The sequence below is a fragment of the Carcharhinus amblyrhynchos genome, chromosome 21 (genome assembly GCF_965287045.1).
Source record: "Carcharhinus amblyrhynchos chromosome 21, sCarAmb.v2.hapA, whole genome shotgun sequence".
Classification (NCBI taxonomy): domain Eukaryota; kingdom Metazoa; phylum Chordata; class Chondrichthyes; order Carcharhiniformes; family Carcharhinidae; genus Carcharhinus; species Carcharhinus amblyrhynchos.
The window spans coordinates 19,588,881-19,616,097 of NC_137344.1; the positions used below are offsets into that span (position 1 = coordinate 19,588,881).

Below are 27,217 nucleotides of genomic sequence, written 5' to 3' on the forward strand. Positions count from 1 at the left end.
TGATGAAGCTTCCTCTATGAAAAATGCAGAGATCATTCATATTTTTGCATCCCTGTAGTTCCACAGTTGATCTGAAATTATTCAGTAATTACCAATGTATTCTTTTGATTTTGTACTTATAGGCGTCAGATTATGCTTTGGGAGAAGAAGATACAGCTAGCGAAAGAGGCACGATCAGCTGTTGACTCAGATGTAGGACAGAGTGAGATACGGGCCATGAAAGCTGAGATACACAGGATGCAAGTGAGTTAATCTTCAAAGATAGTGCAAGACAATGGGCAAAGATTCAACTACTGGAAATAATTTCTAGTTTTACCCATTTTAATATAGTGGGATGGCATGGTGGCACAATGGTTAGCATTGCTGCCTCACAACTCCAGGGACTCTGGTTCACTTCTGGCTTTGGATGACTGGGTGGAGTTAGTACATTATCTCCCTGTGTCTGCTTGGTTTCCTCCAGGTGCTCTGGCTTCCTCCCACAGTCTGAAGATGTGCAGGTTAGGTGGATTGGCCGTGATAAAATTGCCCCTTAGTGTCCCAAGATGTGTCGGTGAACACAGGAGCAGGAGTAGGCCGTCTAGCCCTTCGAGCCTGCCCCGCCATTCAATAAGATCGTGGCTGATCTGAAGTGGCTCAGTTCCACTTTCCTGCTTTCTCCCCATAACCCTTGATTCCCTTGCCTACCAAAAACCTATCTACCTGTGTCTTAAATAAATTTAGCGAGGTAGCCTCTACCACTTCAACGGGCAGAGAATTCCAGAGATTCACCACCCTTTGAGTGAAGAAGTTCCTCCTCGACTCCGTTCTAAACTGCTCCCCCCTTATCTTGAGGCTGTGCCCTCTAGTCCTGCTGTCCTTTCTGAGCGGGAAGAATCTCTCTATCTCTACCCTATCCATCCCCTTCATTATCTTATATGTCTCTATAAGATCCCCCCTCATCCTTCTAAACTCCAACGAGTACAAACCCAGTCTATTCAGTCTCTCTTCATAGTCCAACCCGCTCATCTCCGGTATCAGCCTAGTGAACCTCCTCTGCACTCCTTCCAAGGCCAAAATATCCTTGCGCAAGTGCGGCGACCAAAACTGCACACAGTACTCCAGCTGCGGCCTCACCAGTGCCCTGTACAGTTGCAGTAAGACCTCCCTGCTTTTATATTCTATCCCCCTCGCTATAAAGGCCAGCATCCCATTCGCCTTCCTGATCACCTGCTGCACCTGCAGACTGGGTTTTTTGCGACTCATGCACAAGGACCCCCAGGTCCCTTTGCACCGTAGCATGCTGCAGCTTTTCACCCTTTAAATAGTAATCCCTCCTACTATTATTCCTGCCAAAGTGGATAACCTCACACTTGCTAACATTGTACTCCATCTGCCAGGTCCTCGCCCACTCACTCAGCCTATCTAGATCCCTCTGCAGACTTTCCACACCCTCCGCACAATTTGCTTTTCCACTTATCTTTGTGTCATCAGCAAATTTCGACACCCTACACTCAGCCCCCTCCTCCAGATCATCTATATAAATGGTAAATAGTTGAGGCCCCAGCACCGATCCCTGCGGCACTCTTCTAGTCACCAACCAATCAGAATAGCACCCATTGATACCAACTCTCTGCCTCCTATTAGACAACCAATCCTCTATCCACGCTAACACCTTACCCCCAACTCCATGCCCCCTAACCTTCTGAAGCAACCTTTTGTGCAGCACCTTATCAAACGCCTTCTGAAAATCGAGAAACACCACATCCACCGGTTCCCCTCTGTCTACCGCACTAGTCACATCCTCATAGAATTCCAATAAATTTGTCAGACACGACTTCCCCCTGACGAATCCGTGCTGCGTCTGCTCTATCAAACAATTCTTCTCAAGGTGCCTCGCTATTTCTCGCTATTAGATGGACTATTATGGTAAATGTGTGGAGTTACAGGGATAGGGCAGGGGAGAGGTTCTGGGTAAGATACTCTGTCAGAAAGACGGTGAAGAACTCGATGGACCGAATGATTTCTAATGCACTGTAGAGATTCTATAACTTTAATTTAGTACTACCGTTACATTAGCAATACTGGGACCACTAAACATAACATAAGAACATAAGAAATAGGAGCAGGAGTAGGCCATCTAGCCCTTCAAGCCTGCCCCGCCATTCAGTAAGATCATGGCTGATCTGTCGTGGCTCAGTTCCACATTCCCGCCCTCTCCCCATAACCCTTAATCCCCTCTCTTATCAAAAACCCATCAACCCGCGTCTTAAAAATATTTAGCGAGGTAGCCTCCACCACTTCAACGGGCAGAGAATTCCAGAGATTCACCACCCTTTGAGTGAAGAAGTTCCTCCTCAACTCTGTTCTAAACCGCCCCCCCTTTATCTTGAGGCTGTGCCCCCTAGTCCTACTATCCTTTCTGAGCGGGAAGAGTCTCTCCACCTCTATCCTATCCATCCCATTCATCATCTTATACGTCTCAATGAGATCTCCCCTCATTCTTCTAAACTCTAACGAGTACAAGCCTAGTTTATTCAGCCTCTCCTCATAGCTCAACCCCCTCAACTCCGGCATCAGCCTAGTAAACCTCCTCTGCACTCCCTCCAAGGCCAAAATATCCTTGCGTAAGTACGGCGCCCAAAACTGCACACAGTACTCCAGCTGCGGCCTCACCAATGCCCTATACAGCCGCAGCAAGACCTCCCTACTTTTATATTCAATCCCCCTCGCTATGAAGGCCAGCATCCCATTCGCCTTCCTGACCACCTGCTGCACCTGCAAGCTTGGTTTTTGTGACTCATGCACAAGGACCCTGAGGTCCCTCTGCACCGTCGCCTGCTGCAGTTTTTCGCCACTTAAGTAATAACCCTTCCTACCATTATTCCTACCAAAGTGGACCACCTCGCACTTGCCAACATTAAATTCCATTTGCCATTTCCTGGCCCATTCGCCCAACCTATGTAGATCCTTCTGCAGACTCTCCACACCCTCCGCACAATTTGCCATTCCACCAATCTTGGTGTCATCAGCAAATTTCGACACCATACACTTGGTTCCCTCCTCCAGATCATCTATATAAATGGTAAATAGCTGAGGCCCCAGCACCGACCCCTGGGGCACTCCACTAGTCACCATCCGCCAATCCGAATAGCACCCATTGACCCCCACTCTCTGTCTCCTATTTGTCAACCAAGTTAGAGGAAAATGTAAAAATAGTTGTAGTGAAATGCTGTACCTGTTCCTTTCCTTATACTTAAATATGTCCTGAGTTATAAATTACCAATAGATGTGATCGGTTTGTGAATTTTATGCATCAGCTTCGTAATTGTGAAAATGTTGCAGAAGTTGCTCAAAATCACATTTTCAAATGAAAAAGCAATTCAACTTACTTAATCTTTTAACCTAGATTTATCATCTTTACTGCTATACTGCATTTTCAAAAGAATAATATTTTCTTCCTATGGGATGTGAGCACCATGTACAAGTCATTTGTCCAGCATATCTATCATATTTGAAAATGCTATATTTGAAAGTGTCACATAAGCAGAAGTTTGTGTCGCAATGTACTTAACTCATTGAAGGTGACAGGACAAGTTTAGGGAGCAATTAACAAAGCAATAGGATCCTGGGCTTATTAATAAAGGGCATGGAGTACAGAAAAGCAAGATAAATCTGTATAAAACACTTGTTCATCTTCAACAGTAATGCTGCGCACACTTTAGGAAGGATGTGAAGGAATTAGTGTGTAGAAATGTATTCAAGGCACTGGAGAAGGTGCAGAAAATATTCACAAGAATAATTCTACTAACATGGAACTTGACTTCCGTGTGGAGAAATTGGAACTGTTTTCCTTGGAGAAGAAAAGATTGAGAGGAGATTTGATAGTTATTCAAAATCATGAGGGAGTTGGACAGAGTAGATAGGGAGAGACTGTTCCCATTGGTGGAAATGTTGAGAACTAGGGAACACTGATTTAAGGTGAGTGACAAAAGAAACATGAGGAAAATCTTCTTTTATGCTACAAGTGGTTAGAATCTGGATTGCAGTGCCTGAGAAGATGGTGTTGACAGATTGAATTGTGGCTTTCGAGAGAGAATTGGATCATTACTTAAAGAGGAAAATCTGCAGAGCTACAGGGAAAAGGCAGGGTTGCAGCATTGATGAATTGCCCTTGCAGAGTCAGTACAGACATGATGGACCAAATTATCTCATTCTGCATTGTAACCATTCTGTAATTTTAGTCAATTCAAATGTGATACTCAGAAAACAGCATAAACTCAACTGTACAAGTGAACAAGTAGCAACTTTTATATTTATATATAAAGAAAGAAAGGCAATAATTTCCTGCTGTTTTCTTCTGACTTTGTGGAGGAGAAGGAGAAACTATCTGCCAATCTACTATAAAACTTCTGTCAGGGGGAGCAGGTTACTTCTAATAGACTCCTAATAGACTTCTAATAGACTAAAGGATAGTAGGACTAGGGGGCACAGCCTCAAGATAAAGGGGGGGGGGGCGGTTTAGAATGGAGTTGAGGAGGAACTTCTTCACTCAAAGGGTGGTGAATCTCTGGAATTCTCTGCCCGTTGAAGTGGTGGAGGCTACGTCGCTAAATATTTTTAAGACGCGGGTTGATGGGTTTTTGATAAGAGAGGGGATTAAGGGTTATGGGGAGAGGGTGAACTGAGCCAAGACAGATCAGCCATGATCTTATTGAATGGCGGGGCAGGCTCGAAGGGCTAGTTGGCCTATTCCTGCTCCTATTTCTTATGTTCTTATGTTCCAGTTTGTGCCTGTGTAACTCTGTGACCTGAAGAGGACAGGCTCCATTCAGTATAAATTTGCCTCAGCAACAGAATAATTAATTGTGCATTTAACATGATATAGCTGTACTGTCTTTATAAACAACTTAACATAAGCAGTGTGATGGAAGATCACATGGAGTATTACATATAATAGGCACCCCAAGGCTAATCACTGCTTAGTTCTGAATATAATTTTTAAGTATTCCACTTTGTTATTGACAACATATAGAAATATTCAAACTATAACTTCATTCAAAAGATATGACAGTAATTGTGACATACTCCCTTTGATTATTCTTTAAAGTAATCCTGCAGCAGTTTTATTTCTATTGTATTTGTGATTACTGAATTCATGGTAATTGGTGTCCTATCCTTTGGTCATGGAAATTAGTTAGATTCGTTTCACTTAATCCTCATTAGTCATCCAAAAATAGACAATTAAATTCAAACTAAGTTGCTTGAGTTAAAAAGTTCTATCATTTTGTTGTAAAACCACTGCATAAGATCTGTATTTTTGATCCAAAGATACGCTACAATCAGCTAATGAGACAGCAAGAGCAAATGATTCGTGAAATGGAGGCTGTTGTTTCGCGCAGGGACACAATTGTGACACGTGGGGAAGCACAGGCCAAAGTGGGCAGGAACCGAATAACTAAACAAGACTGTCATAAAATGATACAAGAACTGTGCAAGAAAATTGAAGATGTACAAAAGGTAAGATAAAGAAGATTGAGTATCTGTATTTCTAATAGTCCATGCAATTAAATTAATATGTACTATCCATTTCTCCCAGCTTAAGTAAAGCATCTGTGCTTATTTTAGCCTTTATTAAATGGCTTGAATAATGGAGCTAACAAACAGCTCCAATTCATTCAAATAGTCATTTGTTAAATATTCACCTGAACCCTGGTTAGGTGCATTGGCCATGTTAAATTCTCCCTCAGTGTACCCAAACAGGCGCTGGACACCATTTGCAGAGATGTGGTGGCATAAGAATTTAATACTTTGATCCTTTTTAACAATTATTGACAAAGCCACGCTCCTTACTGAGCAGACAATCAGCAGCTTTCCAACAGTAGTCTCCTTATGTGGTATCTGGCTGAGCAATCCTCTGGCATGGTTCCTAATACCACATCTATGTTGGCTCCTTTAATCATGCAAATTGGTGGGAATTCTGGGGCTAGCTTGGCCATGCTTGTACCCATGTGCAGTGGGAGATCCAGAGTTGGTAGTAATGATGAATGGTGGTTTCCTGTGAGTAAAATGTTTAGCCATTTGTTGTGGCAGAATTGAAGTGGTAAGACAATCACTTTGTTTATTTTTGTAATGCTGCAGAATGGCCCAAAGGTAGTCTGTAAGGAAAAGAGACTAATCCATATTTGTCCCCATAATTGCCATAATTTTTATTGTTAAACAGTAGGAAAAACAATTTTTTTCCATCTTGCTACTGTATTAGTTATTCAACACACTGTTTTATGCTTGTAAATACACACAATAGTTTTCTACATGTTCAGACTTAACAGCACGGTGGCACAGTGGTTAGCGCTGCTGCTTCACAGTGCCAGGGACCCAGGTTCAATTCCGGCTTTGGGTCACTGTCTGTGTGGAGTTTGCACATTCTCGCCGTGTCTGTGTGGGTTTCCTCCTGGTGCTCTAGTTTCCTCCCACAGTCCAAAGATGTGTTTGTTAGGTTGATTGGCCATGCTAAATTGATCCTGGTGTCAGGGGACTAGCAGGGTAAATGTGTGGGGTTACAGGAATAGGGCCTGGGTGGGATTATGGTTGGTACAGATGAGCCGAATGGCCTCCTTCTCTACTGTAGGGATTCTAAGTTAACTTAAAAGACCCATTGTGAAATTCAGTTCCTTCTATTTTGTTGTTTTCAAATCTTAAGCAATCTGCAAAAAGATTAGCTAGCTATGCCAATCTCCTTTCAGTAGATTAATGTTGTTGGTGTTACTCATTCTGGTCATCCATTTCTTTCTTAGAAAATTGAAGAATCTGACAAAACTATTGAAGAGCTGAGGGAATCACAGAGAATCGTGTATGAACAGCTGAGAGAAAAGCAGTGTCAGATTCAGGAGCGACAGTCTATGATTGATCAACTTGATGCAAACATAGAATCTCAACAGGAAAAGAAACAAGTGGTAAGATTGGGAGAACACAGGGAATTTATACATGACAAGAGAATAATTGTTATCCGTTTGAAAATCTAAGTACATTTCTCAAGTCTAGTTCCCTTAATGTGAGACATCCATTGCCTGCAGTGAAGCCTGTTTTACACAGAAAGCAAGTTGTAGCAACACAGCAGGATCAGAAGAGGCAGCAAAAAGGGGCTCTACATGGTGGAATTTAGTACTAAATTAGTCATTTTCAGAAAGAGAAGCAAGGAGATAATCCTGCAAAATCCATCAAGAAAAGGAGATTCTTATTTGTTCCAGATGATCTCACTTCACCCTCTAAGGACCAGCAAATATTTTGCTTTCACACAAAAATGTTATTTAACTCATCAACATTAAAAGCCTAAGTCAGTCATAAAAATACTCATCAGACAAAGATTCACATATATTTTCATTACATATCCTTTGAAAAGAATTCGGTTTCCTCCCCCTCATCCCATCTCCATGCTTCTGAAGGCACTGTCTCATGATATATAATCCGTAATTGCTGCTTGCCTTTAAGTAATTTGGCCAACTGTCCATTATTCACACTGTGGCTTTGATAGTCTCATGAGGTAATGGGGATATCACGCATCTCCCTCCTTGGAGGGAGATTGGGCAATTAGCTATGAGAAAAGATTGGGCAAATTGGGGTTGTTCTCCCTGGAAAGACGGAGAATGAGGGGAGACCTAATAGAGGTGTATAAGATTATGAGGGGTATAGATAGAGTGAACAGTTGGAAGCTTTTTCCCAGGTTGGATGCGCAAATCACGAGGGGTCACGGGCTCGAAGTGAGAGGGGTGAGGTATAACTCCGATGTTAGAGGGATGTTTTTTACGCAGAGGGTTGTGGGGGGCCTGGAATGCACTGCCAAGTAGGGTGGTGGAGGCAGACATGCTAGGGTTGTTTAAGACTTACCTAGATAGGCACATGAGCAGACTGGAGATGGAGGGATACAAAAGAATGTTCTAGTTGAAGATCAAGAGTCTCAGGACGTTCCTGGGAATTAATAGATTCCTATTGGCTGTCCAATAAATTTTAAGGCTCACCTTGTCACTTACGTTGGAGCTATTGGGGATCTTCCATTAATGTCTGTATAGCCTGTTGTATGTCTATTGACGTTTATCGATGTCGCCTTTTTATATCCACAGGCGATTCGGTCCGCCTTGTTGGCCAACAAGTGGCATACACGTGGTGGGTCATGCGAGGGCTGCTCTTGGATGTTGCTTTGAGAGTTGCCTCGTGCTTCACGTCCGTTAGTGTATGCTTAAACAGGACCAATTGACGAGCAACACGACAGCTCAGTGACTGTCGCTGTTTGCTGTGCAGTTACAGGGACCTGGGTCGGATCTTCGGCTTGGATCAATGTCTGTGGGAGTTTGTACATTCTCCCCGTGCTTGCGTGGGTTTTCTCTGGGTGCTCCAGTTTCCTCCCACATCCCAAAAATGTGCTTTTTAGGCTGATTGGTGTCAATAAATTGTCCCTGAATTGAATCTCCCTTAATCTGGCGCACATATAATTCCTTAAATTTGCACCCCTTTATTGTGGAGCCCACTAGAGCTAGACAAAAACGTCGTCGATTGACGAAAGACTTGAATAAGGCACTCACCAAGTATTAAAATGGGCGGCATGGGCTTGTAGGGCCGAAGGGCCTGTTTCCTGCGCTGTGCTGTTCTTTGTTCTTTGGTGATGTCCACACTTCCAAATCAGGAGCTAAATTATTGACCTTTTTCCCACTTGCTGACCAGGTCACTGAACTTAGTTTTAGTGCCCCAATCACTGGTGTTGCTATCAGCTAGCTAAGCACAGATGGATCAAAACCAGAGACACAATTTTATATGTAATTCCAGAGATTTAGAGTGGCAGAAATTTTGTATTTTTGTCTGTATCCAATTATTGGAGAGTCTTTCTCTCGAGGCTATGTATTGCTAAATTTAAACTTATACAAAGGCTTATGAATTGCAGTGTACTGTTTTTAAGGTGTGATTTTATTTAACCAAATGATATGAAGAATGACATAGAGCAGCCCAGCACTCCAGATAGAGGGTGTGGGCTGCCTGATGTCACTCTGAGACACAAAGCCCTCGCAAGGACAATTATACAGTTACAAAATTATTTCTCCCACCTTTCCAGTGGGCATAATCCAGTAAACTTTAATATAAATCCATCAGTAATCATCCTGCCATTAACTCCAGCCAATAACAATACACATCTTGACCTCATGGGATTTTATTTGTCATCAATCATGAATCCCTTCTGTTGCCCAATGACACAAGATGCTGGACCATGAGATGGGAGAATGATTCCCATCGAATTGAACCCAAATGACACTTGTCCGACCCTGAGAAATCCCCTTATGTCTGCCTTCCTCTTGCTTTATCAACTTGGAGCTGTATAGCTCTATTCATCAAATTGGCATTGGTAGTCATCTTGTTCCCGACCACTGCTGGTAACATAATTTTATTCGGTGAAACCATTGTCCCCTGGAATGCAGGCACTGTGTATACCTCCCCCATCAAGCCCTGCTGTATTTTGTCATTGACTGAAGCTTCACAAAATTCTAAAATCGAACTGTGTTCATTTCATAAATTTAAAATACATGATTTTTAAATGAAAAGCACTTGTTAGTCATATAGATGTCTTCTGTAGCAGCAGCAGCCTTGTCAGCGTTCCCATAGTCCAAAATCATTCCCTCTTAAGTCAGTATTATGTTAGTGTTCTTCTATTTGTGCTTATGTGTTTTATTAGCCTATTCCAGCCCCATATTTGTTTGTCCTTGTTAACCTTATTTTACCTTTATTTATTTGTCAATTAGTTCATAATTTACACCAAAGTAATAGAACATTGCTCACTGAGCTTGAACAAGGAAGAAAACTCAACATATACTGGAAACTGAAATTAAGTAGAAAAAGAAACATCTCTTTGCCCTTCTGAATTCCTGCCTGAACCAATTTTCTAACTACACACTGTCTCACTCTGGCATGATCTTGTCTCACTGTGGTATGGTCTCCTTTCTATGTGCCCCATTATTCTATGCACTTTGGAAAAACAAACTGAAATGCAGTTTGAAAAACAAAAGGGGCAATTCTCTCAGACCGCTGTGCTGCTTCTGCTGGATTTTCGGCAGTGTCAGTTCCGCACCAGAAATCAGCGTGGAGCTGTATAATTTATTTAAATTAGAATTTACATATACTTTGCGCCTGATTTAGCGGGTCCAGGACTGAAGTCGCAGACTGGTTACCCTCCCCCCACTCCCACCAGGAATGTTTCACTTTAGCGGGGTTTACAATAGCTCTTCCTATGTGAGGAGCTAGCAGCCTGACCCCGCTGGAGTAAATGGGGGGCCATCGAAGACACTCAGAGGGTCAGTGATATGGGGGGGGCTGTGCCCCTGGACATTGCCAGCCTGGGCCCCTTCACTACCCAAGAGGCAAAGTGGCAATGCCCACAGGATACTTTGGCGCTTCCCATAGGGCATTGGACAGTGCCAAAGGGATGGACCTAATGATAGTGGGGCCTAATGGGGTGGGGCCTCTGGGATGCTCGGTAAGGTGGGACGTACTGCTGCCACTCTGCAAAGGGATCAGTGACAAAGGGAAGGGAGGCCACCGATTAAGCTGGGCATCGGGGGGAGTGCAGAGGTATGGTCGAATCTGGCCCAAACATGTACAGAGGGCCAGTGATCGGACCATGGGATGGTCATATGGCCAACGATGGGGGAGGTTGCTGTGCTGGCCAACGATCGAGCTGTCCAGCGACTGGGAGGCCGGCAGTCCGGATAATGCGCATGCGCTTAACTCGGCGCTGACATATCAGCACGTGCACAGTGGCCTGCTCAGCGCTATGCTGCTGGCCTCTCCAGCGGGAATAGGCCCTGCCCACTGATTTTTTTGCCAGATTCATGCTAGTGCACTCTGAAGAGCACAGAGTGTGGGAGATACATTTTGAAACTACTGCTGGAAAAAACAGGATTTACTCTAGTTATTATGTAAATTTGACACTTCATATTTTTTGGGGAGAGTCCCCTCCCCCCAATATCTGTTTATAAAGAGTCTCTATGAGTCACTTCGAATTTAGCTTCCTGCTAATAATTGGTAATTAATACCAATTAAACCAACTAATTTCAGATGACTGCCAATGCTAATTTGAAGGTTGAAAGTTCTATGTCAGAGCCCGACTCTTGATCTGAAATGAAACTGAGAAAAAAAAACTTATCAGAACTTACCACCTGAACCAAACTTCCACTTAAACACTGTTTATATCTCACTCTGGCGTAGTCTCCTATCCATACACTCCCCTTACTCTGTCCAAGGAATGTACCAGCAGGCTGTTGAAAATGTATTAATGGCTAGACACATTGAAACAGTAAGTTAAATGAGACCATGTTATATAAATGAAACATTTCTTGTTTATTTCTTGTTCAGAACCTTAGCAAAATAGTGGCTTTACAGACACGACTCAAACATCTTCAGGCAGTGAAAGAAGGAAAGTACATACTACAATGTAAATCTGAACAGTCACTGAAGAATGAAACACAGAAGCAACAAGATCGAATCCACACCATTAGCACTATCATTGCTCGTATCCAGGAGGAATGGCCCCAGTACCAGGGAGTACTTCGTAAAGTGACACTTGCACTAGCAGGACAGGGAACAGCATAGAGAAACAATACACAAATTGCAGAAAACTAATTGATGAATGAAATTAATGTGGCAGGGAAGGCATACATTAATAAAAGCAGTAGTGAGTGGAACTTCAATTAATTTTCTACATGATATATGTTTAAGTCACTATGTCCAAGGGGTGGCTTGCACACTGTCTTAAAGAAAATATTTGAAATTGCTTTCTTACAAATCTGTAGATTCATGCTGATGTGAATTCATATTTTGAAATAAAAGTTGATTTGCTAATTTGTTTTTGAAGATCAGATCATTTTACATAAATACTGATAATAACCAGAAGAAGTCAGATTAAGAAGTAAATAACATGATGACATTTGGGAGAAAACTGATCAGGAAAGTAAAAAAGTATAGAATCATAGAACCCTACAGTGCAGAAAGAGGCCCTTCGGCCCACGGAGTCTGCACCGAACACAATCCCACCCAGGCCCTACCCCCATATCCTTACATATTATACCCACTAATCCCTCTAACCTACGCATCCCTGGACACTAAGGAGCAATTTCTTAGCATAGCCAATCAATCTAACCCGCACAGCTTTGGACTGTGGGAGGAAACCAGAGTATCAGGAGGAAACCCACGCTGACACAAGGAGAATGTGCAAACTCCACACAGACAGTGGCCTGAGCCAGGAATTGAACCCTGGAGCTGTGAAGAAGCAGTGCTAACCACTGTGCTACATAGAATGTAAACTGGGACTTGATGAATTGTGAATGGGATAATAATTTTATGGAATGGGAAAATAATTTTAGTTCTGTGTGGACAAAAGCCACAAATACAAGAAAAAGCTGATAAACCAACCAGGGAGAAGAAAATCAACTATTAATTGTATCACATGTAATCTGTTTTACCAATTGGGAAACAATAGGGAATAAAAAATGAATGTTGTTCAGGTTTAAAGAGCTGTGTAAAAGATGATACTTATCTTTTTTTTCTGGAAACAAAATAATTGTGTGATTCTCCTGAAAAAATTCTAAATGTTGAATTCACGTAGAACCTCGAGTAAATCGTATTTTTTTTCAGCAGGATTTTCAAAATGAATCTCCTACACCTCTGTGCACTGTAGAGAGCCCTAGCGTTAATCTCACGAAAAATCGAGGAGGGGGATAGTGCCTATTTCTGCTGGAGAGGCCGGCAGCATAGCACTGAGCGGCCCACTGCGTAATCACCGATCTCTGCACTGACAGATCGGTGTCTGCGCAGTAGTCCACACTGCCGGCCTCCTGATTGCTGGCCAGCTGGATTGCTGTCCCTCTGAACCCCACCACACTCCGATCGCTGGCCCCGCAGACATGTTCAGACCATCCTCGACTCCCCTTGCCCCGTCCCAGCAGTCCCGATTTTCCCCCTCTCCCCACCCCGATAGCCAATCATTCGCCCTCCCTTCCTCTGTCACTGATCCCAGTGCAGAGTGGCAGCAAGATCCTCCCACCCCAACTATGTTATGGATGGGGAGAGGTGTGGGGTAATTTTATCCCCCTTTTCCCATTTCTCGGATGACCGTAACAAGATGTAATTTCGAGCAGGAATGTTTAATCCCATGTGCTGTGAACAAACAGCCTTCCTTACGTGTTTAAATCAAAAGGATAAACATTTATTTCCACAATACCCAAAACGTAAGTGCAAAAACTGTAGAGCCAAAGAAATATATCTAGAGATGCAATAAGCATTCAGATTACTGAAAATAAAAACAATTCATATGTGTATACAGTCCTTGCGATGGTGGTTGAAAACTTTGCAGACCTGAAGGATTCTCTCCTGATTCCTTGAAGACAAGGAGAGATTAAGGTTTCTGACTTTTCAGTCAAAATTGTGATCAAACCTCTGTGGTGAAGAAATTTAATCTCACAGGTAAATGAGTTGACCTGCTTTCATTTACTGAGATGACTGTATTTTCAAAGTATCATCTTTTTACTGGATGATTTCTTCCCAAGATGCTAGTCCTAAACTGCCCTGCTGGGATGCGCTTCAGAATCAATGAGGTATTGGCCCCTTCTTCAGCCAGTTTCAGTCACGTGATGTCAGTATTCCATTGTCCACACAATGGGTTGAAATCAATATGATTGACATACATTGCTGAAATGTTTGATATTGCAACAAGCATTACAGCTATGATCACCTAACTGAATGACTTCATTTGACATGTCATCTTCATGGGGCCAGCAGTTCCAGCAGCCGTTGTCCTTTAAGTGACTTTCATTGAAATGGTGAGGGATAGTCAATTAGCACATTGGAAATCAATTTGCATTTTAAGTAACTTCCCAGAGATATGTTGTCATGTTTGTCTCAGTCTGCAGAAACTTTAAAAGTAGTCACCTGACCATTAAATGACGTTGCTAACTAACAGTGAGGATATAATGGTATGGGAATGGAGTAGGCAGAAGTTGGTAGCAACAGCAAATTTATGAAAGGCATTTTGTCAGGTAAATACATGAAGGTGATAGCATGCAGTAGATTCTCCTGGTAATTCAGTTAGCAACTCATCTTCCAAGCATATGGAAATAAATCTCTATACAGGAATATTTATTGAATTACTTCCTTTTGATCACAAGAAATGGTTAGTATTATTTACACTTGTTTTGCAAGCTGTAGAGAATACACCTTTCCAACTAGAGAAGAGAGGCTATATTTGGGAAGACATGCATTGATTGTTGCTATTGTTCTTGGATGGGAAATAGTTTCACAGATCATCCAAGTGTGTATTTTAATAAAAACTATACTTACCACATTGCGGGTAGAGGTTGGGAAGTTCAATTCCTGACAGACCTCACACCTTTGAGCATACGCAGAGGGAGAGCTGGCTACACACACGTACATTACAACAATTTTTAAATCCTTCAGTACAAACACAGTTTTTAGCCTATTGCCTGATCTTACTGACTCATCATGCCAATTGACTGGTGTGGCAAGCTGGTAAGATCACCCCCCACAGAGTGTTTACTAATATCTGCATGGGTAGTTGAGAAATCTGTAGACTTTATTTTGGTCACACATCTGTCATTTATTATGCAGTGTGGTGCATTCAAACATATTTGGCCTGATGATTCACATATAGCTACATACCCTGAATGTTCAAGTATAAGATAATTGTAAATTATTTTGGGTTTTTGATTTTAAAATGTTTGTTTGTTCAAAACCCATTGTTCTTGATACTGTATTCACTGAACAAGTGTCTCTACTTTAAACAACATGTTATTTGTCCCTGACAGATTCCTGCCAAAAACTGAAGGTCTAGTCAAGGATCAATAATATAAATTCAGGGCACTTGCACAATTTTGAATCCTGTTATAATTCAGGTCAGAAACTTCGAAGCGTTTTATTAAGTCCACCTGGATCATAGGTTTTTCACTTTGATTTTGGTTAAGGTAAGCATGATATGTTTCACTTCAGGTATGATTCAAATGACCCACTAGAGAGCTTTTATCAAACAAAGTTTATTTAAGAATATAGTTAACATGTGTAGAAAGAAAATGAGCAATAACTTATATCAAGTACAAACAAAACAACCACGATAATGTATAACCCTTAACAAATATATCTAAAATGTCCCAATCCAACAAAACTTCCCATAGACAAAACCCTTTCCACACAGCAAAGATTAATGCTTATGTGATACTGGAACTGAGTCCTTTGGTTGGAGAATTGAAACCCTGACTTCTCAGCCCTGTGACATCTAGCAACCCTCTGCATGCACCCAGAACAGTTTGAAATCAGAACAGCTTCCCAGAACACCAGGGAGGGAGAGAGAGCTCTTTAGGCAAGTTAGTCACCAACAGCAGATTTTCCACTCCAGGAAGTCATGTAGCCTTGCTTTTAGCTAACCAGCAGAATTTCCAAAACCAGGGATAGAAACATTTCTTTCTAGCTTGATGTCCCTTCTAAACTAATCTGCTGTCAGCCAAACAGAAAATGAAACTTTAAATTCACTAAGAAGCAAAAAAGCTATCCAGAAGAACCAGTTTTCCTCCTATCAATGTAAGGTCATAAATAATCCCAGAGTAAAAATAAACAAAACCCCATTTAAACCACTGTAGTAGCAATAAAATGACTTCTACAGACAACGCGACAATAATGAAATAAGCTGACGCTGTGAGAGCTGCAGAGAACGTGATTTAAAAAAAAATTCTTAAAGGTGCACTAATGTCACAACCCACAGACAAATATGAGTGCTGGTACTTGCTCGCTAAGGTCAACAATGTGAGTATTGCTATGTTGATTGACAAGCAAAATGGCTTTATCAATTGCTACTTTTCTGGGAAGGAAAGAATTTCCCTGAGTGAATTGCATCAATTAGCCAAGACTAGTTAGCTGGAGAGTTAAGAGATAAAAGTAGGGACTAAGGAAATAGACATAATTGGGAGAATAGCACAGCATCAGGGATTGAAAGAATCCCTGATTGAAAGAAAAGTTAACCCATTTGGCAATTATGTTGAGTTTGATTGCAGATGAAACAGTTTAAGATAGAAAAAGAAAGAAAAATGAAAAAGCTTGTGAAAATGGGAAAAAAATAAAGAAATGAAAAGGTGTAAATTTAAGATTTAATTCCAGGGATAGAGAGAAATTAAACAAAATGAACTGGCTGAAGAAAAGCTTTGATTACATAGGTTAAGTGAAGTTGATCCAGTCAATAAAAATAGTAGTACAGAGAAGAAAACTGATGTAAAGAAACTAGAATGTTTTTATGTTCATAAGATGGGGCACATAAAAGCAAATTGTTGGAAGGTGAACCATTAACCAGTAACAGTAATAAATAATAAGGGCACTTAAGAAGTCTTCAGAAAAGGTTCTAGCAAAAAAGGAAACTGTGTCAATGGTATAAAACGAAATATGTTACCTCAATGTACTAGAATAGGGAATGCGGCTCAGGATAGTCAAGGGAATTATTTCTTGAATATGGCTAAAGTGAGGCAGATTGCTGAAGGTTATTGTGGTTTTGTCTTGCAGGGAGACAAGTTCCCTTATTCCTCCAACAAAACTGAGCTTTCATCTACGTCAAGCAGAACATTACTGTTTTTTGTCCCAACAAGCTGTAGCATAATCACCAACCTTTAATTGTATCTTCTTGGATCTTTGGAAATTCTCCTGAACTCTCTTCAATTACTAGAGCTTTCCTTGAGCCCTCTCACTTAATATCTGCCATCTGTAGCCCTTTCCCCATTTGCAGCTGTTTTACTCTGCTCCTCTCTTAACTTGACAGGGACATGAAAAGATCCCAGTTACCATTCCAAAACTCTACTTTTGAGATCTTTGCCTGTCTGCTCTTCTTCTCCCCTCCCTAGAACTCTTTTTCTTGATGGTGCTCCCAGTCACCTGATCCAGATTTTCACTCCATTTCCTTCTGCACAAGTGTGCTAGGCTCAGCAAAAAATGTAAAAATGTGCATGCACAAAAACTCTTATCGGATGTTTAAGTTCCCAGCCTTCACACTCTTAAACAAAGTAAATTTGATTACATAGCATTCACCATTTACTGAGTTTCAGATGTCCATTGCTACACAAATTTCAACTTGGGTTTCCATTAAATCATACCCAAAAAATATTTAGTTTAAGGCTGTAGAGAAGGGATTAACTAACGGTCCATACCTCAAGATGCCTCATTGTTGCAAGACCTAGCCCAGTGTAAAAGTTACATTTGGCTAAATCTAATTCATGATCATATTAAATGGTGGAGCAACTTAGTCTACAAAGTCCAGTTATGCTCCTGTCTCCTGTGTTCAGAGCATATTTGGTTCTATCTCCTATAAAACTTTGAGAGTACCAGGGTGGGTTCCATATACAATGTATGATCCAATTTTCATATTAAAGGGGGTCCAACACCTCAAACTGGCAAGGGATGTAGTTGCCCAGGCCTCAAGGCTATCATAAGTCTTTAGTTCTAGCAAGAAATTAATGGATATACTGAGATGCATATAGTCCAAGTACATTACCATAAACCAAAGCTGACTGTTTCATCCAAATCAAATCACTTATCAGATTCAGTAAGAAATGTATTCAAAATTTTAGCCTTTTCTGATCCAATTTCAAATTTAATGTTTTTAGCAGGTTGTATGAACTCAGGCTTATAACATTACTGTACTGTCTGAACAATAATGTTAACACTATATGTTGTTTGAACTCCTTTATTCATGAAAGGAAGAAGATAGAAATCAGGAGACTGCAGTCCAGTTAGCCTAACATCTGTCATTATGAAATGCTGAAATCTATATTAAAGATGTTATGGCGGGTAATTAGAAAACCTCAGTGCAAGCACCTGGAATCAAGATGGCTTTGTGAAAGGAAATTGTGTCTGCTAATTTGTTGAGAAAATGACAAGTATCCTGGATAAAGGAGATCCTGTGGATGTGGTGTACTTAGATTTGCAGAGGTATTTGATAAGGTGCCACATCAAAGGTTACTACACAAAATAAGAGTTGATGATGTATGGGATTATAACCACAGCTGGAAGATTAGTTGGCTACCAGGAAACAAGTAAGTTTAAAGTTTACTTATTAGTGTCATAAGTAGGCTCACATTAACACTGCAGTGAAGTTACTGTGAAAATCCTCTAGTCACCAATTGATGGTGCCTGTTCAGATACACGGAGAGAGAATCTCGCATAGCCAATGCACCTTACCACCACATCTTTCAGAATGTGACAGGAAACTGAGCACCTGGAGGAAACCCATGCAGACACAAGGAGAATGTGCAGACTCTGCACAGACAGTGACCCAAGCCAGAAATCAAACCCAGATCCCTGGTGTTGTGAGGCAGCACTGCTAATCACTGTGCCAACCATAGACATAAATAGATCATTTCTGGGTTGGCAAGATGTAATGAATGGAATGTCACAAGGATTAGTGCTGGGGCCTCAACGATTTACAATCTATATTCATGATTTACATGACAGGACCAAAACTATGGTTGTTAAATTTGCTGATGGCACAAAGATTAGGAAAGACAGTTGTAAATTGAATAGACAAATGATACATATAGGTTAGGTGAGTGGGCAAAAATTTTTGGCAGATGGAGTATAATGTGGGAAAATATGAATTTATCCACTAGGGCAGGATGAATAGAAAATCAGAATATTATTTAAAAAGGAGCGATTGCAGAACTCTGAGGTACAGAGGGATCTGAATGCCTTGGTACATGAATCACAAAACATTAATAAACATTATAGCAAAGAATTAAGGAGGCAATTGCTATCATAAGTCTTTAGTTGTATTTTATTGCAAAGGGAATGGAATATAAAAGTAGGGAAGTTTTGCGGCAGTTGTGCGGGACATTGGTGACACCACACCTACAGAACTGTGTACAGTTTTGGTCTCCTTATCTAAGAAAGGACATAATTGCATTAGAAACAATTCACAGAGGGTTCACTTGACTGATCCCTGGGATGGGGGAATTTATCTTAATGATGAAAGGTTAGGACAATTTGGGCCACTATCAATTGGAGTTTAGAAGAATGAGAGATGAAGTTTTTGAAACATGTAAGATCCTGAAGGGGCTTGACAGGGTGGATGCTAAAAAAATGTTTTTCTTTGTCTGAGAGACTCAAACTAAGGGACATTATTTTAAAAAAAGGGTCACCCATTTAAGATGCAGGTGAGGAACATACATTTTCTGAAGTTCATGTGCCTATGGAACTCTTTCCAAGAGAATGGTGGAGGCAGGGTCATTGAACATTTTTAAAGGCAGCTGAAGATAAGATTCTTGATTAACAAGGCCTTTAAAGGGTATAGGGGAGTAGGCAGGAAAGTAAAATTGAGGCCATAATTATTTTAGCCATAATCTTATCGAATGGTATAGCAAGATCAAAAAGCCTACTGTTGCTTCTAATTTATTTGTCCATATGCATCTTAGAAGTGTAAATTTTGACTTGAAACACTAAATATATCTCTCCACATATGTTTGAGCTGCTCAGTGTATGCAACATTTTTTGCTTTTTTTCCAGATGTTCATCATCTACAGTATTTGCCTCTATTTCAGCATTAACTGCCTGAACTCAGGAATATTAACATGGAGTTTAAAGCTGACATACAGATTCTAGCCTGAATTGATCAAATTGCACAATCCAGGCAGAAAGCTGGGTGAGTAGCGTTTATCCAATTCTGCCTTACTGCTTCCCTGTATGCACAAATGCACCATTTATTGCTTGCCCCTATTGTGGCTAATTCTTGATCCCTGGTTTAATCACTCCACCATTGATGGCTATGCCCTGAGATTTCTAAGACTTAATATCATCTAACGTGGGTCAGTGTCAATGTTTCTTCTAGAATCCTTTTGTTTGAAAAAGGTGACTTAATAAAGGTCTACATTCTGCACTCTCTCCTTTCCTTCTCTACGAACGGTATGCTTTGTCTCTAAAGTGCGCAAGAAACAATACTTTTACTGCACACTAATACATGTGACAATAAAAAATCAAAGTGCTTTAAAATTATGGAAGATTTCTCTTTTAAGCAAAAAAAATAAGAAATAGGAGGAGTAGACTATTTCATTTTGTGAGCGTGCTTCGTTATTCGATAAGATTATGGCTGATTTGATTGTGGCCTCAACTCTATCTTCTGCTCTCTGTTAACTCTTGAATGTCCTTTTGGTCAGAAAATCTATCTAACTCAACCTTGACATCCAACTTGTCAAGTCCCTTGGGATCTTACTTGTTTCAAGAAGACTGCCTCAAAGCACCAGGGACCAGGGTTCAATTCCAGCCTTGCAGAGTTTGATAAGAATTGTGAACATGGAGGAAAATTCAGAAATGAAATTCACAATGATCAATTGTCGCGCAGGGCAAAAGCTAATGAAATATAAGGCCTTATGGTTCTATCTTCAAATCGAAAATCCCTCATAAATTAACTGTGAAGGGTCTGGAAATCTTTAAACACAAATGTTAAATATAATTTCAAAATTATTTGAATTTTCTGATTTTTTTCATATTCATTCATGGGACCAGGATGTTACTGGCTGGCCAGCAGTTATTGTTCATCCTTAGTTGGCCTTGGCGGGCAGTTGAGAGTCAACCACATTGCTGTGGCTCTGGAGTCACAGGTAGGCCCAGACCAGATATGGACAGATTTCCTTCCCTAAAGATTATTCGTGAACCAGATGTGTTTTTAACAACGATCGACAAAGGTTTCATGGTCATCAGTAGATTCTTAGTTCCAGGTAATAGCGAACAACTATATGTAACAATAACATTGTTTAAGTATGAGAAGAAAGCATTGTGTACAGATTGCGAACGCTCGTGTCCAGTTACCTCTCCTCATCCGCCATCTTCCCTGTTGCTAAGAAACAACAACAACAACCCGGGCCGCAGCCGGAGTCTGGTGCTGGACTATACCACTGTCTACGGAGGGGGGTTTTGAACACGGAGCGTTCGGCATGTTAATGCTGGGAGACGAGAGGGGGAGTCACTGACCCCCCACCCCCCACCGCTTTCCCGCACTGGGTTAACTGTGAATCCGGTCCCCGTTCCCTCCCCAGCCGCCGGGCCCGCTCTGAGAGAAGCCATGAATTGTGGGCACAAAGATCGCACTGAATAAAAAAAAACCGTTACATTCATTAATACGTCCTTGCCGATTAACGTCCTGCTGTAGCGTGGGCGTCGTTGCAGTCCCTAGCCCCCCCACCCCCACCAAATCCCCGGCCGCAGTCACCGGGCTCCCGGCGAGCCGTCCGCCTCACACCCTGCCTTCCAATTCCAGTAGCGGCCTCGCACACACACACACACACACACAATGAACCGGAACCTCTTCCTGTTCTGCCAACGTCTCTCCAGCTTCAACGTGTCCCACAATAGCAGGAAAAGGGTTGGGGTGCAGTTCTGCGAGTCTCAGTCCTCATGTGGCATCTGAAGAGACGTCGGGTGGGTCAGCGGCGCTGAGCTGTTAGGGTAAGATTCTCCCACTTGTCCTTCCAAAGTCGTTGTGTTTCATTGTCAAGGAGCTTGGAGTTGTTTATTCACATCCCAACGCACACTTGCGGCTTGAGATGCCTCTGAGCACCAGAACTGAGGCAGCGCTTTGAGAGGCGCACCTTTTGTCCACTGGGACGCTGAGTATCTGGAGGGTAGGGGGCTAAGTCACTTCAGACTGCAAAGCCAATTTCATTTATAAACACTCTGACAGACTGTAAATCAGTTTTTAGTTTTTTTTAAAAAATCCCACTTTCCTCATCATTGAAGGGATTGTTGAGTGCAGTTCCCCAAGATTTCACCAACTAGGCACACGGTAGATGTGAACCTGGCCAATGGATGTTGACAAGGTATTTATTTGACCCTGGCTCTGGAGTAAGAAAGCTTTTTGATTTGAAGACCAGGACAAAGATTTTGAATTGCATATTTTGGGAAAGAGGAAGTAATTGGAGGTTAGCACGGGCATTGACGAATGCAGTTTAGCCAAGGGCATTTATAAAAGGTGGAATTTGAGAAGTTTGTAAACAGGTCATTGGAAAAGTTAGTCTTGAGAAACGTGCTGGTGAAACTAAAAGTGGCACGGCAGCCAGTTGGTTTGAAGCTAGCTCAGGGCATAAATGAGAACAACACTGTGTCTTAGCTTGAGGAAGCAGCTCTGAAGAGTTATGTCCGGGAAGTTCTAGCTTGGCTACTTTTGATGTCAAATGTCAATGTGATAAAACTGAGGTATATGTGAGTCAAGATTGATAGTAGAAAAATGAAATTGGAAATTATACATACAGGTCTCTTCAGATGACTTCTTTGAGGGGCAGTATGTAAGTGAGGAAAAGGATACCATAGTTGGAACTATGGGATACTCCACAACTGTTGACCTGGAGTGAGAAGAGAAGCTATTGCTAAATGCATGCTGATGACATTGGAAAGTATACACAAAATTAAATGAATGTGACCCCTACAAGTGCGCTATGCAGTAAAGACAATGGATCGGAATTGAGTGAAAAAGGGCCTTAGGTTTATATTTATTCTTTCATGACCATAAAACATCCCAAAATGTTTTGCATCTGATCAAGTACTTTTGAAGAGATATTCCTATAGTAATGGAGTGGTGTGATCTAGATCAAATAACCTGTTTTAGTAAAATAAGAAAAATACTGCAAATGGTAGAAAAATTCAAGACATCTGGCAGCATCTATAAGGAGGGAAAGCAGAGTTAACATTTCAAGCCCTTATGGCTGATCATCAGAGCTGAAGGGAGGGAGAGTGTGTTAGATACTAAAGTGTAGCTGTGAGAGATTGCAATAAAAAGTAGCAACTTTAAGAACAAAAGATGGCCTGGAAAAGGACAGGGGAGTGGTTTGCATTGAGGCAATAATCTTTTTCAGTGTTTAATTGGGGCAGCACCTTGGCAGACAGGTTAGCACTGCTGCCTCACAGCACCAGGGACCTGGGTTCAATTCCCACATTGGGTCACTGTCTGTGCAGAGTCTGCACGTTCTCTCCATGTCTGCATGGATTTCCTCCAGGTGCTCTGTTTCTTCCCACATCTGAAAGACATGCTGGTTTTAGGTGCATTGGCCATGTTAAATACCCCTTTAGTGTACTCGAACAGACACTGGAGTGTGGCAATTAGGGATTTTCACATTGCAGTGTTAATGTAAGCTTACATGTAACACCAATAAATTATTTAGTTGTGGGATAAAAATTGTCTGGAACATCGAGAACTTCTTTAGTATTTTCAAAAGATCGCAGGGCACTATTTGATGTCTGTTTGAGAGGACAGATAGAGCATCAGTTTAACATCTCAGCTAAAAGTCAGCATCTTAGAAGTTACCACTTCTGAATACTAATTGTCAAATATCAAGGAGTTGCAGGAAGTCAAGTAGAAATCGTAGAGCACAATTCCTACTTGACTTCCTGCAACTCCTTGATAGGAATCGTAGAGCACAATTCCAAGAAAAGTGGGGGAAGGAAGTCTGTATTTGAGAGTCAGATTTCACCTAGGGATGAAGAACACAGTCATGGATGATTTGATTTGATTTATTATTGTCAGTGAAAAGTATTATTTCTTTCAATTCAAAAGTATTGTCACCATAGAAAGCATTCTTTCTGGCTGCTTGATATGGATCCTGCTCTGCCCAAGACCACAAGAAACTACAAAAGATCATGAATATAGCCCAATCCATCACGCAAACCAGCCTCCCATCCATTGACTCTGCCTAACTTTCCGCTGCCTCAGCAAAGCAGCCAGCATAATTCAAGACCCCGCGCACCCCGGACATTCTCTGTTCCAGCTTCTTCCGTCGGGAAAAAGATAGAAAAGTCTGAGGTCATATTAACCGACTCAAGAACAGTTTTTCCCCTGCTGCCGCCAGACTTTTGAATGGACTTACCTTATAATAAGTCGATCTTTCTCTACACTCTAGCTATGACTGTAACGCTACATTCTGCACTCTCTCATTTCCTTCTTTATGAACAGTATGCTCTATATAGCATGCAAGAAACAATACTTTTCACTGTATGCTAATGCATGTAGACGTAATAAATCGAATCAAATTCTTGTGCACTGTATAGACAAAGCATACCGTACATTGAGAAGGAAAGGAAAAGGTGCAGAATTTAATGTTACAGTCATAGCTAGGGTGTAGAGACAGATCAACTTATTATAATGTAGGTTCATTCAAAAATCTGATGGCAGCAGGGAAGAAGCTGTTGCTCACGCAGCAGTGAACATTCTGGATTGTAGTGTTGAGCAGGTGGATGTTGAGAAAGTTGGAGGATAGTGGATGAATGGAATATTGGTTTGTCCCCAGTCAACAAACTAGAATTGTTATTCTAAGAAAGACAGTGACACAGTGGTTAGCACTGCTCCCTCATAGCGCCAGGGATCCAGGTTCAATTCCAGTCTTGGGTGACTGTCTTTTTCCTCATGTCTGTATGGGTTTCCTCCAAGTGCTCCAGTTTTCTCCCATAGTCCAAGGATGTGCAGATTAGGTTGTTTAGCCATGATAAATTGCCCCTTAGTGTCCCAAGGGATACATGAATTCAGTGCATTGGTCGTGGTAAATGTGTGAGGTTATGGAGATGGAGTGGAAGGGAGGGACTGGGAGGGATGCTGAGATGGTGAGGACTCAATGGCTTAAATGGCCTTCTTCTGCAGTGTAGGAATTCTATGCTTCTAAGTGTTTTTTCGCAGCTGAACATGCCTATAGTAGAGAATGCTGTAGCTGCATCCTTGAAGAACGTGACCCTGAAATGACGATGAAAGGAGCAGAGCTGTTAGTCAAGAGTTCAGGGTGAGATTAAGTGGTAGAATGTATGCTCCTTTGAAAAGTAACTGGACTGATTAATTAATTAAGCAGTACTGTTGAAATAGTTGTTTTTTTTTGTTCCTATGAGCATATCATATTGCCATTGTATTGTGCCTCCATTCAGAAGGAAAATATTTTGCAGGGGGACTTAAGATAATGAAATAGGCAGTTTCATTCTGTTCATTTTAAAACGTCTGTAAATTTGAAAGAAATGTGATTTATATACTGCAGTCATCATCCTTGGAATTTCTTAAACCACCTGCTGGAAGAAGGGAAGTGAGCTGTACTTTTCATGAAGTGCCTTTTAATCATGGTGGAAATCTGAAGTTTTTGACCAAATCAGTGACCTTTTTGCATGGTGCAGTTGACAGAGAGAACACAGTGAACTGGCATTCAAAGTTTCCATGCTCTCTCTTTACAGGAAGTAAGAAGCTGTAGTTTCAAAATGCCTCTATTGTTTGTGCATTAGTATAACCTTCTCCAATAATTTATACAGATTAATTATTTTGTTCCAGCTGAGTATAAACTCAATACTTCTAAAATACTTAGTTGTTTCACTTGGGCCGCCACTTCCAACATATCAGCACCCGTAATGTATACTAGGTGCTAGTTTGTTGCAAGCTTTCAAGGTATTTGATGTACATGATGATTGCTGTAGCTCTTGACATTTCCATGGAATGCTTATATATAGAAGTTGCAGAGACACAATTCTCTCCGGGACCATTATAAGGCTAACATCCTTGGAGCTTTGACCTGGGATTTGAGAGTTTAATGATGTGCATTGAGGAAATGTTGTATTATAAAGGATGTTTTAATTCTAATAAATTTTTGATTAATTTTAGGCAAAAATTTTAAAGTCTTGCAATTTAAAGGGGCACCTTAAAACTTCAATCAAAGTGAGCGTGGCAGGTGACAACTGAAATTTGTATCCCAATTTCAAATATATTCAGTGATATTTTTATAATGAATAATGATTATGGGGGTTCATGTTGCTTGTAATGCCAGGTGCAGATTCCACTTGTGTTGCTGACCTGTCATTTTATTATTGATTGTTGCTATGGCAGCAACTGGCTGCTTAATCCTTTGAGGCCTACAGGACTAATTCTGGATAATGGGAAATAGAGCGAGGTTTGAAATTATGTATGTTTTTTTTCCTTTTTAAATAGATTACTGAAAAGGTTTGGAAATTCAAGTGAATGAAGCAGTAGTCCACATCTGTGAGTTGAATAAATGCAGAAACAAAGGCAGAAAGGAGATGTTAATTGGGCTTCTATCACAAAAGGAGTATAATAAAGCTATAGGGTGATAAACAAAATATTAATTACATGAGTAAATGTGAGAGAGAATTTTATACTGACTGAGTCATGCCTAGCAATTGTATTCATGAATTTAGCATAAATTGCTTCACTAGCAGCACAGGGCACAAATTAATTTGTCCTCTCTGTAGGATATCAGTTTAATGCTGCTACCCACCACCCCCCCCCACCCGCTTTAACCCCACTAAAACGCACAACCTGTACAATTCAGCATGCACACAGTTATCCAATGACAATCTGAATAATTATACTTGGATAAGAGCTTCTGTTAACTTGACTCTCAGTCCCATGATTCTTGGCTTTAAGTTTAATTCTTGGCATTTGCATTTTTCTCTTGGCAGCATCAACATTTTGATGTCTAAAATCAGCATTACCTCTGCCAATGTCTGCGTTAACATGAGTTTACATTTACCTCCAGGCCACAAATGCAAGCTGTAAATCCATCTGCAATCCAATCTGTACCTTTTTTATGGTCTTTTTGGAGAGGCAGCAACAATGGCCTTTTTTTAAGCATTGTGAAATAACCCCACCTTATACTCCTCCCTGGGATGTGAACAATATGATTTGGAATGTTAACAGATAACCATTGGGCATCTCTGTTGAGAAGAGACATGAAAGAAACCTGGATAAAACAATGTCAGAATGGCTTGAAGTGTTCTTTTTTTATTCTTTCATGCGACATGGGTGTCACTGGCAAGGCCAACATTTGTTGCCCATTCCTAATTGCCCGTGAGCTCAGTTGCTTGCTGACGCATTTCAGAAGGTTGAAACGCTACTGAAGTGAGTTTTCAGTTCCAGATTTTATGAATTAAATTTAATAGGATTTGAACCTGTATCCCCAGCGCATTAGCCTGGACCTCTGGTTTGCTAGTTCAGGGACATTGCCATTATACCACAATTTCTCCCCCGCCCCCAGGTTTAAATGGGTACTGGAGATCTGTTACCATGCTGCAAGGATGTATTGTACCTAAAGTTATGATGCTGTAGGAAACTAACCTCAGCACAGTGGACAAGAAAGGAGTTTCTTTATACCCCAATTCTTGCACCCACAATCTTGCTCCAGAATCACCACCATTACTTGGA

At 41.2% G+C, this 27,217-nt stretch overlaps 2 protein-coding genes across 3 annotated transcripts in view; both read left to right on the forward strand.

Moving 5' to 3' along the window:
* Window positions 1-11,819, forward strand: part of ccdc40 (coiled-coil domain 40 molecular ruler complex subunit) — a 55,208-nt gene extending 43,389 nt beyond the window's left edge. Inside the window, exons 16-19 of the mRNA XM_080209582.1 lie at window positions 123-243; window positions 5,308-5,496; window positions 6,771-6,929; window positions 11,368-11,819. Of these exons, the coding sequence (XP_080065708.1) occupies window positions 123-243; window positions 5,308-5,496; window positions 6,771-6,929; window positions 11,368-11,604 (706 nt within the window). The 3' untranslated portion in view covers window positions 11,605-11,819. The remainder of the gene's footprint in view (window positions 1-122; window positions 244-5,307; window positions 5,497-6,770; window positions 6,930-11,367) is intronic.
* Window positions 11,820-21,271: 9,452 nt separating this feature from the next.
* tbc1d16 (TBC1 domain family, member 16) overlaps window positions 21,272-27,217 on the forward strand; it is a 113,708-nt gene continuing 107,762 nt past the window's right edge. For both annotated transcript variants that reach the window (XM_080209587.1, XM_080209589.1), the window contains exon 1: window positions 21,272-21,489. The gene's annotated coding sequence lies outside the window, so the exon portion shown is untranslated. The remainder of the gene's footprint in view (window positions 21,490-27,217) is intronic.